The sequence below is a fragment of the Montipora foliosa genome, chromosome 3 (assembly GCF_036669935.1).
Source record: "Montipora foliosa isolate CH-2021 chromosome 3, ASM3666993v2, whole genome shotgun sequence".
Classification (NCBI taxonomy): domain Eukaryota; kingdom Metazoa; phylum Cnidaria; class Anthozoa; order Scleractinia; family Acroporidae; genus Montipora; species Montipora foliosa.
Window position 1 is genome coordinate 55577080 of NC_090871.1, and position 17500 is coordinate 55594579.

At 40.2% G+C, this 17500-nt stretch overlaps 1 protein-coding gene and 2 long non-coding RNA genes across 7 annotated transcripts in view; 1 reads left to right on the forward strand and 2 right to left on the reverse strand.

Moving 5' to 3' along the window:
- Positions 1–17500, forward strand: part of LOC137997724 (uncharacterized) — a 324565-nt gene that overhangs the window by 180472 nt on the left and 126593 nt on the right. The gene's annotated exons all lie outside the window — the stretch shown is intronic.
- Positions 6563–17500, reverse strand: part of LOC137997728 (uncharacterized) — a 114699-nt gene continuing 103761 nt past the window's right edge. Inside the window, exon 2 of the long non-coding RNA XR_011122563.1 lies at positions 6563–6755. This is a non-coding gene — a long non-coding RNA (uncharacterized lncRNA). The remainder of the gene's footprint in view (positions 6756–17500) is intronic.
- LOC137997684 (nucleotide-binding oligomerization domain-containing protein 2-like) overlaps positions 6563–17500 on the reverse strand; it is an 84016-nt gene continuing 73078 nt past the window's right edge. For all 5 annotated transcript variants that reach the window (XM_068843848.1, XM_068843847.1, XM_068843846.1 and 2 more), the window contains 3 exons: positions 14237–14311; positions 13782–13865; positions 6563–12140 (listed from right to left, as the gene is read on the reverse strand). In XM_068843848.1, coding sequence (XP_068699949.1) covers positions 8806–12140; positions 13782–13865; positions 14237–14311 — 3494 coding nt within the window. In that variant the 3' untranslated portion in view covers positions 6563–8805. The remainder of the gene's footprint in view (positions 12141–13781; positions 13866–14236; positions 14312–17500) is intronic.

A 17500-nucleotide genomic window follows, 5' to 3' on the forward strand; every position in this document is an offset into this window, starting at 1 on the left:
TCTGGAACAAATCCAGATTTTAAAGGGTTTCATAGTTGATGTTCTCAACAAACAAAAGCTGAAAAAAACGAGACAAAGAAAAGTTGAAACATTTCTTTGAATATTACATAGAAATTTTGCTTGTTTAGTTTTATTTTTTGAATAAAATGTCATCAAATGTTAAGTGATACGTCTTCAACAAAAAGAATGGGACAACAAAATTTATACTCATCTGGAAAATAACAATAATATGTATATTTTATCCCATGCATGTGGTTCTTTGAGAAAGAATCCAATGTGGCGCTCGAATGAGCTTTCATTTCGCTGGTACGAATTTACCTTGAGGATGCTTCGCCTACATTGTACGACGAGAACGAGATGGAATAATCACGAAAGACTTACGATATTGCAAAGTTATATTTAGAGGTGACGTTTTCATCCACGTCGCCGTCGTAGATCTTAATGTCCCTAATATCATTGGTTAAAAGAGGATTAAATAATCTTGCTGCGCATGCGACACGCATTGTTGCTCGTGTTTCTGCGGTTCTCTGCACAACAAAGACGCGAAATCACCAAATTTGAGGTTTTGACGACAACGTGAGCATACAAATGTAAAACCTTTCATTCTCCAGTTTTACTCCGAAACTGCTCCCAACAAATTTAGTATTTTGGATACTTCGCCCACATTGCACGACGTGAACAAGAGCAGGGAATAATCGCTGACGACTTACGATGGTGAAACGTTATATTTTAAGGTGGCGTTTTCGTCGACGACGGCGTCGTAGTTCTTATTATAAACTCCCTAACGAAGTGATGACGGCTGCAGCAACGACAACGCCAGAAAGCAAGAATATGATTGGTTAAAAAGAAGAAAATAATCGTGCTGCACGTGCGGCATGCATTTTGACAGGAGTCCATCAGTATAAGCCTCCATCTCCCACCTTGCTTCTCTGAAGTAGTGTTTTTCTTGACCTATCTATTTTTAGAACCACTTTCGCGCCATTCGTTATCATGGTAAACGTCAATATGATTCAGTAGCTAATCAGCGCCGAGGTCTCTTTAATGCTGCAAACTCAGCAGAATCTTGGATCTCCCCTTCATGTGGACCACTTAGGAAACACCTTTAATTAGCGCGGCAAATTCAAAAACGTCATTTCTAAAAATAGACGCTCCTTTTGATGGACATCTGATTTTGAACGTTTCTTTACAGTGCTCTGCAAAACAACGACTTGGAAAAAAACAAATTTAAGGTTTTGATAACTACGAGAGCATATATCAGTAAATAGTTCATTTCAATCTTTCCTTCAAAATTGCTCATATCAACCAGTTATACGATACTTCACCATTATTGTACAACGTCATCAGGAGCTCATATGCCCTATCACTAATCTCACTCGGTGATCCCCAGTTTTCATTGTAGGAAAGTGATTAGCAGGCTACAGTAAACTTGACTCTGCAAAGTTTCAAAAAACAGAAGTTGGAGCGGATTCAGAGCCACCTTAAAAATGTCCAACTGAGAAGGTGGCTATGATTCTTTTAGACTCAGCAAATAGTTTTATCTTAACCTGCTAATCACTTTCCTGCAATAAAAATTAGGGGTCACCCAATCAATTAATTAAGATATGAGTGTGAAACTGGTGTGAGCCTCCTTTTTTGAAGCGACAAAATGTGCCGGTTACCCGGCAGGAATGAAACTAGTGTTAAAGGCGTTCAAGTTTGGAGAAAAAAAGAAAAATGTATACTCACGTGCTGGCATTTTCCTTAATCAAACTGTCGCGTCGTTGTTTTGCAGGGGACAGTAAAGAAACGTAATAAACTGTAAAACGTTTTGATTCCCAAGATCTAAAAGTTCATTGTACTAATCCCTTCCACAGATTTTTTTCTTGGCGGGTCATGAGAATTTGGTGTTATGTTAGAAATTCATCAATGTCGTTCCTCTTATTCATTTGTGTCTTGTGTTTGCTTTTATTTTCTGTTGTGTTATCATCGTTTCTTGCATGAAGGCTGACTTTGGGGCCAGACTGTCCACGGTGCCAGCAAGGAATCACCGTTGGTGATTATTTAAACGTCCCTTCATAGTTGCTCCCGCTACGCTGCAGTACTCTGGCCTCAGCCATCGAGGAATTGCATGAGAAAAGGGTAGTTAACGTCGTCTTTTAGAGTTGAGAGATCCAGTGTAAAACGTAACCTATCACTGAGTTGAATGTAATACATGTGAGCACAATGGACCAATCAGAAAGCTGGGTCGCTGCAGGCCTCCCATACTCGTTTCCGCGTATGCTCTCTTTGGCCAAGTCAGACGTAAGAAAACCACGCACTTTGGCTTTTTCCAGCAAAAATCCGCACTCGAATATGCCGACCGAGATCTTAGCTCATTCTCTCGGATATCATTCACGATGGTACGTATACATCTCCACGAGAAAATTTCTAAGACTATTCGACTCAAACTGTCGTCGAAATGACAATTAAAAGTTGGCGAATTTCAGAGACATGGAATGCGGCTGGGTCTCTTCTGTGGAAGTAAACCTCGAGATATTTTGTTGTTAACTTTAGTTCTTTATTTATACAGAAATAAGACATATCCGTCTTTATATCAAACCTGTTTTTCAATAAAATAAAAATAAAATAAAAACTCTTAGAAAACGAAAGGCCGATTGGGTCGGGTGACGTTGACTGACAGACAAACTTGTTTCTTTCAACAACTCGTCCGTGACTCAAATGGTTACCGTTCAAGTTCACTTGCTTCATGAAGGAGACGTTTCTAGGAGTAATGGTAAAATGTGTTATGCGCTGGTGTTGAGATTTATACTTTGCGATAAAGTGTATCACTTTTCTAGTGTTCCAGTTAAAATATTAGCGGTACAAATAACTAACCAAAGCCATGCTTACAGAAACAAGAAAAAATGGACGAACCAGCTTGGTTTCAAGTCGCGTGCGTTCTCTTCCGAAGAAGATAGTTGCTCAGACACAGTCAACGAGGAGCATTGAAAACAGGTGAGAAAAAACAAGGTTCATTCGATAGATTATCAAGAAATACCGCGTTTTTTCCCTAAAACCATGCAAAACGAGTGTGTCAAAAAAGTGCCGTGCAATGCAAATTGAAACTATTAAGGTGGTTAAGTACCCAGACACAGACAAGCAATTAAACCAATCAGAACGCGACGCAGGTACGTGAGGCTGGCGCTATAAGTTTTGGAAAGCTTTTGATTGGTCATCAAGCTGGCAAGACATTTTCGTCTACCAATCACTGAGCGAAGCCGAACAAAAACCCAGTCAAGGGCGAAATGTCAAGTAACATTGGTGTCGTCTGGACTCGTAGTTTCGTTTGACGTCGTCTCTATCTCCTGCATACGCAATATTCGTCGAGCAAACAAAATACAAACCATAGAATGTCACGAAGATGAACAAGCCAGATAATTTCTGTTGGTTTGTCCATTCTCCAGATTTATATCCACTTTGCAAGTCCTTTATACGCTCCCGATGGTTGTCACTATCGATTGAGTTGCCTTTGAAACTTGGGAAACATTGAATTCCCGCGCCGCCATATTTGTTTTGGTTTTTCGGGTTTTAAATCTCGCGCCTGTATTGTGGGAGTTACTCACGCATGACGCACGAAGATTACTTACTTCCCGCGCGAGGAAACTGGTACCAGCCACCTTAAGACACTATATCTTGAAAAGGAAAAAGTCTTAGGGCATGAAACTACTATCGTTTTTTTCCTGGTCAAAGGATCATGTAACGGATCAGCTTTCCAAGTAAACACGTGAGGGAGAGGTTCATGAGGGAGAATTTTCGAAGTCACCATGCAAACGATTTCCATTTACCAAGGAATGCGATAAACGAAAACGACAAGTGGTCCTCGCACTTATCTGGACGAGTAAACTAATTCTCTCTAAGACCTAAGATCTAAGACCCCGGGGTCTTAGTTTTCGTAGACCCCATCTTAGTTTTCGTACTACGAAAACTAAGAGCCTGGCTAAACTAGGGAACATTGTTACGGAAACATTGTTTCCCTGGGATTGCTGCTCAGGTGGCTAAACTGGAAAACATTTCTTTCGCAAGTAAAATTTGCGTCCGGGAAGCAAAAATGTTTTTGACTTGATTCAAAACATTTTCTTGCGTCCGGGAAGCAAGATTTGCGTCCGCAACAATGTTTCTTAAGTGGCTAAACTGGGAAACATTTGCGTCCGCGACAATGTTTCCGCTATGGCGTGTGATTCCCGACAAAATTCAACATTAAATTCTGTTTTGCACACGTTTCATTTTGTTACTCAAATTGTGTTCTGTGTTCAAATTGTTAAAATCAAAGTCTATTTCGTATTCCAAATTCTATTCTGTTTTGAATCGTTTTCGCTAAATTCAGTTCTGTCGCTCAAATTCTATGTTACTTTGAAATGGCAATTTGCCTAAATTATATTCTCTTGCAAAGCGGTGATTCGCTCAAATTCAATTTTGTTTCACGTTCGGATTTATAAATTCTATTTTGTTTGTGAGCCTCGGACCGAGTGTAGCGCGGCCAAGTGAAGAACGCTTGGCCACATCTGCTTGTTCTTTCGAATAATGGCGGGGCCAACGATGCAGCAGTTCGTGGGTTTCTTCACCAGTTGCTACACTCGATAGTTCGCCAAATCGAAAATAACGACGGTCGTGGCGACAATGGAGACGGAGTTTTGTACCGAGTTGATTGGCTTTATAATTGTTTGGTTCGCGATGTGGGCTCGTACAATATCGACGAGAACATTGTCCGTCTTGTTGGTAGAAGCCGAGTCATGCTTTAAGATATTGTCAACGCTCATTCAAATAGTGATAACAATGGGAGTGACAAGCCTACACAACTCCTATCCACGTGTTTTAGCCAGCTTAGAGTTTGGCTCGAACGAGTATCTCTTTTAACGATCTGCTCCCAAATAGCGAACCAAACAATTATAAAGCCAATCAACTCGGTACAAAACTCCGTCTCCATTTTCGCCACGACCGTCATTGTTTTCGATTTGGCAAACTATCGAGTGTAGCAACTGGTGAAGAAACCCACGACCTGCTGCATCGTTGGCTCCGTTAGCCGCCATTATTCGAAAGAACAAGCAGATGTGGCCAAGAGTTTCCGTGCCAAAATATAAACATCCGCGAATGTCACTATGTTTTTTTCCTGTCACACAACACTCAATGAGAGAAGAGAAAAATGTACCGTGGTGTCGTCAAGTTAAACCTTGTAGGGAGACAACATCAAGCGCTCAAATATCTGACTAGCGGTAAGTTTTCCCGGGTTTCTTTCCCGTAATTACCACTATTAACAAAGGGTCTTAGGTCTTACATCTTAGTTTTCGTAACACTTTGTCTCTTTTGGACACCTGAAAAATTCAGGTGGCTCTAAAGGGATTTGAACCCATGACCCTCTGCGGTGCCGGTACAGTGCTCTGCCAACTGAGAAATGACTGAAGCCACTCAGTTTAGAGCCACCTGAATTTTCCAGGTTTCTATCAGGAGACAATTGCTTAGATTGTCCAGATAAGAGTGAAGATCACTTTTCTCTTTCCTCTTTAACCCGCACTTTAAACATTCATTCATTTCAGATACGATAAAGATACTTGGAGACTAAGGGGTAGATAGTGGGGTAAGTGTGTCTACTATAAGAGACAATTGCTTAAATTGTCCAGATGAATGAGAGGATCACTTCTCTCTTTCGTCTTTAACCCGCACTTCAAATATTCATTCATTTCAGATACGATAAAGATACATGGAGACTAAGGGGTAGATAGTGGGGTAAGTGTGTCTACTATAAGAGACAATTGCTTAAATTGTCCAGATAAGTGTGAGGATCACTTCTCTCTTTCGTCTTTAACCCGCACTTCAAATATGCATTTATTTCAGATACAATAAAGATACTTGTAGACTAAGGGGTAGATAGTGGGGTAAGTGTGTCTACTATAAGAGACAATTGCTTAAATTGTCCGGATAAGTGTGAGGATTACTTCTCTCTTTCGTCTTTAACCCGCACTTCAAATATACATTCATTTCAGATACGATAAAGATACTGGGAGACTAAGGGGTAGATAGTGGGGTAAGCGTGTCTACTATAAGAGACAATTGCTTAAATTGTACAGATAAGTGTGAAGATTACTTCTCTCTTTCGTCTTTAACCCGCACTTCAAATATGCATTAATTTCAGAAACGATAAAATACTTGGAGACTGAGGGGTAGATAGTGGGGTGAGGGTGTCTACTGTAAGAGACAATTGCTTAATTGTCCAGATAAGAGATTTGATTTAACACCAAATTCTCATGACTACTCAACAAAGAAAGCTATGGTACTAGTTAGGAGAATGAACGTTTCGATCTTGGGAATAAAAGGGTTAACAAAAGAAATAGCAGAAGACAAGAAAACGTTTTCTTTTTCGTCTGTAAGAAAGTCTCCTTACCCTAACAATCTGACCGTGGGGATGAACGTTTTGGTTTCTTACGGTAAATGACAGTATGAGCCTTGAACTCGGGTTGAAAGATGTTTCTATGGTAATCCTCAGGTAAGAGCATATCAGGACCCTCTTAAACTCGCTGCTCCCGATAAGTAGAATAAACCTATCAAACTCTCTTGTTAAATTGATTTAATTCGTAAACAAAACACTATATTTACACAAAGCAAAGTAATGAAGAAACTTCATTGATAAGACCTTTGTAAAATTGCATTAAAAGGATACCACAAAGATTGTTTGTTTCCCCTTGAAAACGCAGGAATATATAGATATCGCTTACGCAGAATAAAAACACCATTTAAGCGAACACCTTGATAAATAACTTTATAAGGATGTCAGATTTGTTGAACCTGAATGTGGGAAGCTGCAGTAATCTTCACAGCTTAATAGACCCAACAACATTAATGTACATATTAATGCATCAATTAAAGCACTGAATAGGCCTTTTCCGATATATTAAAATTAAGCTTGAAAGAGAGATTTAGAGGATAAAGACAAAGGAAAGTGAATGATAATTATGTAAATATTTTTCGCATTCATTCCATTCTGCTTCGATTTTTTTTGTCCTCACTGCCTCAATATCAAGCTGAATATTTGATATTTGGAAAATGGCCTATTGAAACTAGCATTTGCCTTAAATAGTTGCCACTAAAATTGATTTGTTATTAACAAGTAAATAAATTTATTTTACAAGAATCTTGTCAGATTACTGAACCTGAATGTGAAAAGCCGCAGCATTCTTTGATATCATTACAGTAACGTCTAAACAGCATTCACGTACAGACACATTCTTAGACTATGTTTACACTAGGGGAAAAGTCTCCATTTAAATCTCTCGGGGTTTATAATGCATTTACATGTTAATGTAGGATCTCAATTGGGCTAAACAATGAGTTAGCCAATTTGGTCTATTTTAAAAAAGAGACAAAAATGTGGTGCAACGAAACTGGCGCTTTTAGCATTTGACCGGCTTGAGTTCTATGTGAAATTGAAGTAGATTAAAAAAGGCAACTGACGGAAGTCATAAAAAGTCATCGGATTGCGCGCCTGCTGTCTATCATCTATGCGGACATCTTGAGTAGCACATCTCCCTTTCTATTTTATGTAAAATGTCTTAAAGCCGTACTATGACCAAAAAATCAATTCTTCTTTTTCTTTGGATTTCAAAACTACGTTAACACTAAGTGACCCAAGTTTTAAGCTTTGATTTCAACATTTTAACTGACATTTTCCTATTAAATGGTTCTGCCATTACTAACTTTAAATTCTTGAGAGAGCTGGATCGAGGAAAAAATGACGTCAAAGACTCACAAGTGACAGTGCGTGTGTACGTGGCTGACTTGATATGCAGCAGGAGAGTTTCGTGCTTTCAGACTTTATAATTTAAACTCGTGTTTTGCATATATGATAAACTGCATTTACGCGCTCAAACATTTAACTAGTCAGTAAATGAAGTCACTTACCCCTAGATCCAACCCTCTAATGTCCAATCGGTCAGTTTTGAACGTAAGTAATGGCGGACCACAAAAAAATCCAAACATTTGGCCAGTCAAGTGTTCAGCAAACACTTTCAAAATCCGAAGGAAAAAAGACTCGACTGTGTTTTTTTTATCAGAGTAACACTTTAACTGAAACATATCTCAAGGGACAAAATGCGTGTATTTCCCTTCATTTCTCGTGACGCACTAGCAAGAAAGTGACTTTTAACCTTTCAATGCATGCTAAACCAACGAACAAGAGGTGAGGTGAAGTGAGATAGTCGTCAAATTCAACAACAACACCGTAAACTCTAAAAGATAATATGGACATAAATTTGCATATTCAGCGAGCAAAAACAATAGCTTTGCACGCCCTGCACGTGCGCTTTACATCTTGATACATTTCTTTGCCGTTCTCGTCTTGACTACGACGTGAAATGTTCAAATTTGAGGTCATGTAGAGAACGAGAGCACATGACTATGAATTTTCAATTTTCTCTCTGAACATCCACCCACACCGTTCTCATCAACTTTATTCTTGGATTGTGTATTCACACTTTCCAAGCCGAGGAGAGACATGGAGTAATCGCAAAATTATTACAGTAACGTATCCGTCGTAGTCGCCCTTGCTTAAGGTCCCTAATAATCCTTAATTCTCTATTTTAACTCTGAAACCGCTTGTACCAATTCATTTTTAGAATACTTTGTAGGACGTGAAGGAGACTGAATAATCGCGAAAGACTTATGATAGATAGAGCCATGTTATATTTTGAAGTGACGTTTTCCGTCGTAGATCTTAAAGTCGTCGTCCTTGCTTAAGGTCCCTAATATTGTGTTGGCGTCAATGTAAACACTAAACCTTTAGAATGAAGATCACGCATATCAGAGAAGTCTGATGCGAGAGTCTAAACTAAGGAGAGGAGCACCAATGGAGTTGCCACACAAATTCAAAGTAGTAAGGGAGGTGTTTACTGCGAGGGCCTGGGAAAGTGAAAAAGCACCCTCAGCACCAGTGGAGTTCTCAGACAAATCCAAAGTAGTAAGGGAGGTGTTTACTGCGAGGGCCTGGGAAAGTGAAGTAGCACCCTCAGCACCAATGGAGTTCTCAGACAAATCCAAAGTAGTAAGGGAGGTGTTTACTGCGAGGGCCTGGGAAAGTGAAAAAGCACCCTCAGCACCAATGGAGTTCTTAGACAAATGCAAAGTAGTAAGGGAGGTGTTTACTGCGAGGGCCTGGGAAAGTGAAAAAGCACCCTCAGCACCAATGGAGTTGTAATACAAATTCAAAGTAGTAAGAGAGGTGTTTACTGCAAGGGCCTGGGAAAGTGAAAAAGCACCCTCAGCACCACTGGAGTTGTAATGCAAATTCAAAGTAGTAAGGGAGGTGTTTACTGCGAGGGCCTGGGAAAGTGATGTAGCACCCTCAGCACCAATGCAGTTGAAAGACAAATCCAAAGTAGTAAGGGAGGTGTTTACTGCGAGGGCCTGGGAAAGTGAAGTAGCACCCTCAGCACCAATGGAGTTGCGAGACAAATTCAAAGTAGTAAGGGAGGTGTTTACTGCGAGGGCCTGGGAAAGTGAAGTAGCACCGTCATCACCAATGGAGTTGCGAGACAAATCCAAAGTAGTAAGGGAGGTGTTTACTGGGAGGGCCTGGGAAAGTGAAGTAGCACCGTCAGCACCAATGGAGTTGCCAGACAAATACAAAGTAGTAAGGCAGGTGTTTACTGCGAGGGCCTGGGAAAGTGAAGTAGCACCCTCATCACCAATGGAGTTGGCATACAAATCCAAAGTAGTGAGGGAGGTGTTTAGTGCGAGGGCCTGGGAAAGTGATGTAGCACCCTCAGCACCAATGGAGTTGTGAGACAAATGCAAAGTAGTAAGGGACTTGTTTACTGCGAGGGCCTGGGAAAGTGAAGTAGCACCCTCAGCAGCAATGGAGTTGGTAGACAAATTCAAAGTAGTAAGGGAGGTGTTTACTGCGAGGGCCTGGGAAAGTGATGTAGCACCCTGAGCACCAATGGAGTTCCCAAACAAATTCAAAGTAGTAAGGGACTTGTTTACTTCGAGGGCCTGGGAAAGTGAAGTAGCACCCTCAGCAGCAATGGAGTTGAAATCCAAAGTCAAGGTAGTAAGGGAGGTGTTTACTACGAGAGCCTGGGAAAGTGATGTAGCACCCTCAGCACCAATGGAGTTGGCATACAAATCCAAAGTAGTAAGGGAGGTGTTTACTGCGAGGGCCTGGGAGAGTGAAGTAGCACCGTCATCACCAATGGAGTTGCTAGACAAATCCAAAGTAGTAAGGGAGGTGTTTACTGGGAGGGCCTGGGAAAGTGAAGTAGCACCCTCATCACCAATGGAGTTGTAACGCAAATTCAAAGTAGTAAGGGAGGTGTTTACTGCGAGGGCCTGGGAAAGTGATGTAGCACCCTCATCATCAATGGAGTTGCCAAACAATTCCAAAGTAGTAAGGGAGGTGTTTACTGCAAGGGCCTGGGAAAAGGCAGGAATGATTGTAGGTGATTCGAACCATATTCGAATTTCCGTCAAATCAAGACTTTTGCCAAAGGTATAAGCTAATTCAGTATACAGGTTTTCGGAGCAAGTTTTACATTCTCCTATGACATCTAAAGCCAACTTCAGGTACAATTTCGCGGCATCCGGAGATCTGCGGCCTCTGACATTTACAAGTGAGGCAACACCATTCACAATCGACACTGCCGTTTCCTCGGATTGCGATGCTATGATTCCACTCATGAACATGAACACTTGATTTAGTTCACGAAAATATCTTTCGTCAGTCAGAACTGACTTCTTATCAATTTCTCCATCCAGGATAGAAAACGCAAGATGTAGACCAGAAAAGAATTCTTGAAAACTCTTGTGAAAAAAGTTATAGCGGAAACAAGGCTTTCTCTTGGTACCGCCAGCCTGGATCGAGAGAAAGCCAAATTTAATGAACAGACTTTCCGTGAAATTCCCTTCGACGTCTTCGAAATGCCCCTCTCCTTTAAAAAGAGATTCTTGCGCCATTCTCCCTAGGGTCATCAGTTCCTTCTTGTAAACTATTAGAAGGTCTTTACCACTACTTGGTAAGTGGTTCTTCACTTCGTATCGTCTCAAAACGAAAAGAACAATCTCTACGTACAGCTGTGTTCTGTTTTTTGGTAGAATGCCGCCAAAATCTTCGAAAAGCACACAAAGCAGAAGTGTATTTAAAGGGTTTTTTGTCAGTTCTGCTAAAGGTCCGTCAATATGCTGATCATCATCGTCATCGTCATCGCCATCATCATCGTCATCGTCGTCATCCTCTTCTTCTAAAGATCCTTTAATACGCTGATCATCAACGTCATCACCGTCATCATTAACATCATCATCATCATCATCATCATCATCATCATCATCATCATCATCATCAACATGATCTTTTAAATGCTGATCATAATCGTAATCATCATAATCATCATCATACGGATGCCACAGTACATTTATCAGCTTCTCTCCCATTTGTTCTGCGTGTCGAAAATACTTCCTTATAAAACACTTCGCATCACTTCTCGTAAATCCAACAATCTCCAACAGTGTGTCCGAGTAAGGTCTTACTTTAATTCCTGCTTCGTGACGAGAAGTAAGAACAATGTGACAACAAGGGAGCAGCTTTCTTTGAACAAGACTAAAATACACAGCCAATGTTTTAGGGTCTGCCTCATCTAGCCCATCGAGCACTAACAGGACTTTAGAAGGGTTTTCTCGCACGAAGTGGAAAAACGTTTCTCTCAACTCTGGGTCAACTTCTTGCGGCAGAATTTGATCGTCGATAGCCTCCCAGATGCTAAAATCAATGTCACGACATCTGAGGAGCAGGAGCACCTCTACTTTTGGGAAAGACTCGTCCCATTCGCTGTCTTGTTTAGTTGCCCAATCATATGCCAGCTTTTGACAGTAGGTCGTCTTTCCCATGCCGGGTTCGCCCTCAATCAGGACAACTCGCGGATGTTGGCAATCTTCGTGTGATGTAAAAATACCTGTCATGTTGGTGATTTCTTTCGTCAGCGTTCCGCGTGTCTTTTCTTTTGCGACTATCCTAAGTCTGGTGAAAATGTTCTCTAGTTGGAAGCTGAACCCTTCATTCCAAGGAAGTGGCAAAACCACCCTTTCATTCGTTTGGTAAATGTGTCTTATCGATTCTATGATATGACTTTGACATGAAGAACTAGCTGCAAAACAAACAAACACCAAGAAATAGGTTTCTTTTATTTTTATTTTTTTATTTTTACATCAGTGAGAAACGATTTCCAATTTTAAAGCCAAAATTCATCTTTTGCGTTTGGTAGGCTATCATTGACTTACCTATTTCCTAGCTAATCCGACTTTTGATCTTGATAATGAATTTAGAGGTTTCACTGGTTTGCAAGCGCTCTCACAGGCTGACCACACTCTGTTGGTGTTGTTGTTATTAATCTGTAGAAGGATAAATACATTACAGCAGTTGCGATTTGCTCGGCAATAAAGTTGAATTCAAATAATTCAATGAAAGATCAAACAAAGTGTCAACTGTGTCCTGTGTTATGTTGTTTTGGCTGTTCCGAGCTTTTTGAGGCCTCATTATGACAACATAGGCAGCATCCAGCCGCTGGCTGGTGACCTCGTCTTGTTCAAGCTGGAACTGACGCCAAACCAGTGAAATTCTCACCTTAAAAACACCCGCATCCAATCGATTAGGGATGTCCCCATAACTTCACCGAATTTGACCTTCATTTTTCGAAAATTCACCGGGAAAGGCGATCCATAATAAAGCTTTCTGAACATGATCGGTGCAAGAAACCAGACCAAAAGAACTCAAAGCATTTGAATCTATTCGAATCTACCAGTCAGTGCAACGCGGTCGTCGGGAACAGCCAAGAGGGACTGGGAACTGCCAAAGGTCGCGTTTCACTGCTTGGCAAATTCGAATACACTCAAATGCTTCGAATTCCTTTCGTCTGGTTTCTTGCACCGATCATGTCGAGAAAACTTTATTGCGGATTTCAGGATCACCTTTCTCGGTGAATTTTCGAAAGATGAAGCTCAAATTAGGCGAAGTTATGGGGACATCCCTAATCGATTGGAAGATAGTGTTTTTAAGGTGAGAATTTCACTGGTTTGGCGTCAGTTCCAGCTTGGTCACCAGCCGACGGCTGGGTGCTGCCTACCTTGTCAATTTCCTTGACTATCTAGCCGTCGGCCGAGAACTGATCTCTCAAAATGACGCCTCAAACAGCTCGGAGCGACCAAAACAACATAACACAGGACTTAATTGACAAACGTTATTGCCAAGCAAATCGCAACCGCCGTAATGTATTTATCCTTCTACAGACCGATAACAACAACACCAACACAGGGTGGTCGGCCTGTGGCCCTCTTGGTTGATTTTTCAATGTATAGCCGCTTTTAAAGTAATTTCTGGTACACAAACAAGAAGTTTCCAAATGTATCGGTAGCTTTATCCACATAAAGAAAACGTTTGTTTTCATACAAAAAATTACCACAAAATGTTTTCTCATGGCGAAGAGGAGTCTTAGGCTTGCGTATCACAGTGCTTGGTGGTAAGAACTAAAACGAACACGAGTTGACATAAAATTAACACAATACTGTGGGAATAATAACGAATTTAAATGGAGTGGCGACTATATTAAAGTAACAAATCCATTTAAAACCACTCGGGGCACAGCAAAAAGGGTGATATATAAAAAAAGCCCATTTTTGCTAAACACATTTTAGTGTAATATTTTGGACATCCTGACTTTTACGAGTGAAAATTTTTTTTTTTTTTCATGTCGATTTCCAAGATTGTCAAATTGCCGTTAGGTTATATATACCTTCTGTTCGATGAGAGGCCACAGAAGAAGATGGAAAGCTTTCACTTGTAAATAGGATCTGAGTTTGTTTCTTGGCAGAAACATCTGTAAAAATCACATTCAACAAACCATACATGACTTTACAGTAAGTTGGCATTCCCATAAACGATAAACGGCATACACAATACGAGCTTATTTGAATCATAATCTCAGTAGTTCTGGCTCAACAACTCTTATCAGCAGCGAGCCATTTGATTGACCCTTTTGGGGATTCTTCTAGCTAGACAGCAGGCACCTAAACTATCTACTGTTCGTACCTCACACCATACATAAAACGAAGGGGTCTAGGATTCGTTGTTTGGCCGACGTAAGGCTGCACAAGCAGTATCTTCATCGACAATCGCAAGAAAACCTTAATTCAAAGAGCTGTTCAGTTAGAAACAGGTTAAAACTTGCTTCAGTTTACATGATTTTACCTGCATGTTGCTTAGACTCTTTCTCCTCTTCTCGTGCTTTCTTTTGTGAAATGCCATGATCGGTGAAAGAGATATCTGTAAATTTTTGAAAGTAAAAATGTGAAACACCTGCAATCTTTGGAAAAACTCTTTGGAAAATTTCTGGCGTGAAAACCCTTGAACATGCACTTTCAATTTGTCGCCACTCTACCCCATACCAATGTTGATAATGTGGTGAAAAATACCGTGCAAGCCTTTTACCGTTTCTTAACCAAGGGGGAGAGGGGAAAGTATGGAGAAGTTTATGTTTAATCACACAGACAAATGAGGGAATGACCATTTCCCCAACGAGTTTTGTCCCAGACTGTGGGTGGGAGGCAGAATTCAGTTTTTGCCTTAAAAACATAAGGTCACAGGAAAGATTCAGATGCTCACTAAAAATAATCCAAAGAGATATACGAAGGTCGATAATTACATTTTTGATATTGGAAACGTTATCATAATTCAAATTCAGGGAATGCTCATGGTGTCCCCCACATTCATCAGTGGTTATCATCAGTGTCTTCAAGTTTACAGAGCATATAGGCACATGACGCAACAAAGGTCAAATAAAGAAAGCGCTGTCACGTTGACATCTAGAAACTAATCCCCCGGGAATTGAAACTACTTTTTTTAGGCAAACACAACATAGCATCTTTTCTTCAGTTACAAAAACCAAGGCATCTTATCACGTGAGTAAATAGGTTCTATTCGAGAACTGTCCTCCAAAGCCGATTTGCACGATGTACTGTACTGGCCTTAGGAATAGCAGCATTACACGCGCGTATCATGCGTGTAAGTCCGCCATATTGCGCGCATTTTACACGCAAATTACGCGCGCGTTACGCGCGAGTAAAAAAATACACGAAGTTGTGAGTAAAAAAATTACACGCAAATTCTTCACAGTGCGTGTAAAATTTTACACGCAGAGTTTCGTGTAAAAGAGGGCAGAGTAATTTAAAGTTGTACATCAATTTGTAGCGGCTTTTTCACGAAGAACAATGTTACATGTCTAAAAGCACTACTGGTTTCCGAAGAATTTATTCAGCTTTGCATGCATCTCAACATTTTCGCAACAAGTGTCCACTTTATTTGAATAGTCAAAAATTGATTTGACTTGTTTTGCTGTGGTCATCGTCTGAATATCACCGCGTGTTTGGATGCTCACCGCATGTTTGCGTTAAATTGTCTCATTTCGAGGACCGTTTCACTGGGTGAAATCATTCCTAAAATGAAAAGGCTGCGAGTCGGGTGATAAATCACTGCTGCTAAGGCGAATATGTTACAAATTACAAGTAAAAGTAATGATATACCACGATGATGTTCCATTTCATTTTCCTTTCACCGCTCACCGCCGGTGAATGAGCGCGTCGCCGATCGGCAGGTACAAAACACAGGGCACAGGGCACAGGGCACAGGTCATTGTTTTACCAATACAGAAAGTATCCTAAACATTCATAAGAGCTAACCTTGGACCTAAAAACGTTTGTTTAGGCCTAATTAGGCCTAAGGTTAGCTTTTATGAATGTTTAGGATACATTCTGTATTAGTAAAACAATGACCTGTGACCTGTGACCTGTGCCCTGTGACCTGTGTTTTGTACCTGCCGCGTCGCCGATCCATTTTAGAATAATACCAATGTTTACCTTATTAAACCGCCCATTTGATCTGATCTGAGAATAAGACCGAAATAATTTTGCTCCAACGGCTTATTACATTCGCGGTTTAAAGGATAAATTAATTTTTTTGGTTCAAAGAAAGTTAGTCCGCCGACCAAAAAGGAAATATCTTTCCAGAATCGATAAATGAACCGAGTGGCGGTTTGAAACAATCGCTGAGCTGTAATTAATTTTGAACACTTAATTCTACGCAGCATACAATTTCACCATCGAAAAACGACGCGATACGCTTGATTTTCTGTTTAACCAGAGGAAGACGTGTTTTAAATTTTCATGTTACTTTCGCGAGTTTAAGAACACCCAGGAACCAGGAATTTCAAGAATATTTTAAGAATAATGCCGAGGCTGAGATTTTGAAAAGGATAGATATAATTTTGTGTGTTGAAACATCAGTAAATACAATACAATTTTATGTTTTTTAACTTAACCGTATAAAATTATTCCTTTCTCTGAACGGCCAAACTAGCCAACAAAACGGACAAACTGTAGCGATGAGATGGAGCACGTATAACGCGATACAGATCTAGATACCAAACATTTGTAATTGGTACTCCAATAAATTCTAAAACGGAAATGTCATGAGCTATAATTTAAAAATAATACAAGAATATTTTCAGCCTAAAATCGGCAGAAAATTAAGAATATTCAGCCTGGGCCGGAAAAACAACATTCTTACAATAAAAAAGGGTGCAAACGAATAAAAGAATGTAAACAAAGCTAGCACCTTGAGCAGATACATGTGCGTCTTATTTACGGTAGTTCAGCGTTATTCAAAGTTTTGCTTTGCTGTTAAAATATAATTCGGTCAGTCTATACTGTATTACTGGGAGGGTATTATTTTTCACCAATTGCGTTATTAAAAACGCAAAAACAATGCAGGACCAGAATTCAAAATAGCATGCATTTACACACAGCAAATGTCAAAAATATGACATGTAAATGTATTAAAATTTCGTTTCTTGAATATTGGCGTGTATGCTTCAAGTTTTCCCGTTCATAGCTGATTCTAACAGCTTGACTTCGCAAATCAAAATACATTTTAAAGTTTCCCTTAGTAATTCAAACTTCCGCCTTCTTGCCGTGCGATCGCTCGCTCCGCACAACCAACAAATTGACTGTCTAAATAAATACAGCACATTAAGTTCTCAGTTTGCTTGTTTTTCGGTGATATATCATGATGTCAAGCATTTCCATCGATCGTTCGCTCGTTACAGTTATAACGTTTGATTTTTACTTGATTAAATGGGGGAAACCGGATAAGGGAAATTTCACTCAGCTTGGTTTGAAATGAGAGCTAAGGATTTGTTGACGGATTACGGCAGCAATCCGAAGATAGAACCTTATTCCAAGAACACTCAAGCGAAGGTTGAATTTCTCAAACAGAAATACCGACTCTGTGATTGTAACTTTCATTGCCAAATTCATGTACATTGCTAAGTGGAAAATACACGCAATCTGCGTGTAATGGACATAACAATTTTACTCATGACAAATTACACGCAGCCTGCGTGTAATTTCAGGTGCGTGTAATAGTTCATGTAAATTTTACGCGCGCGTAGCTTGCGCG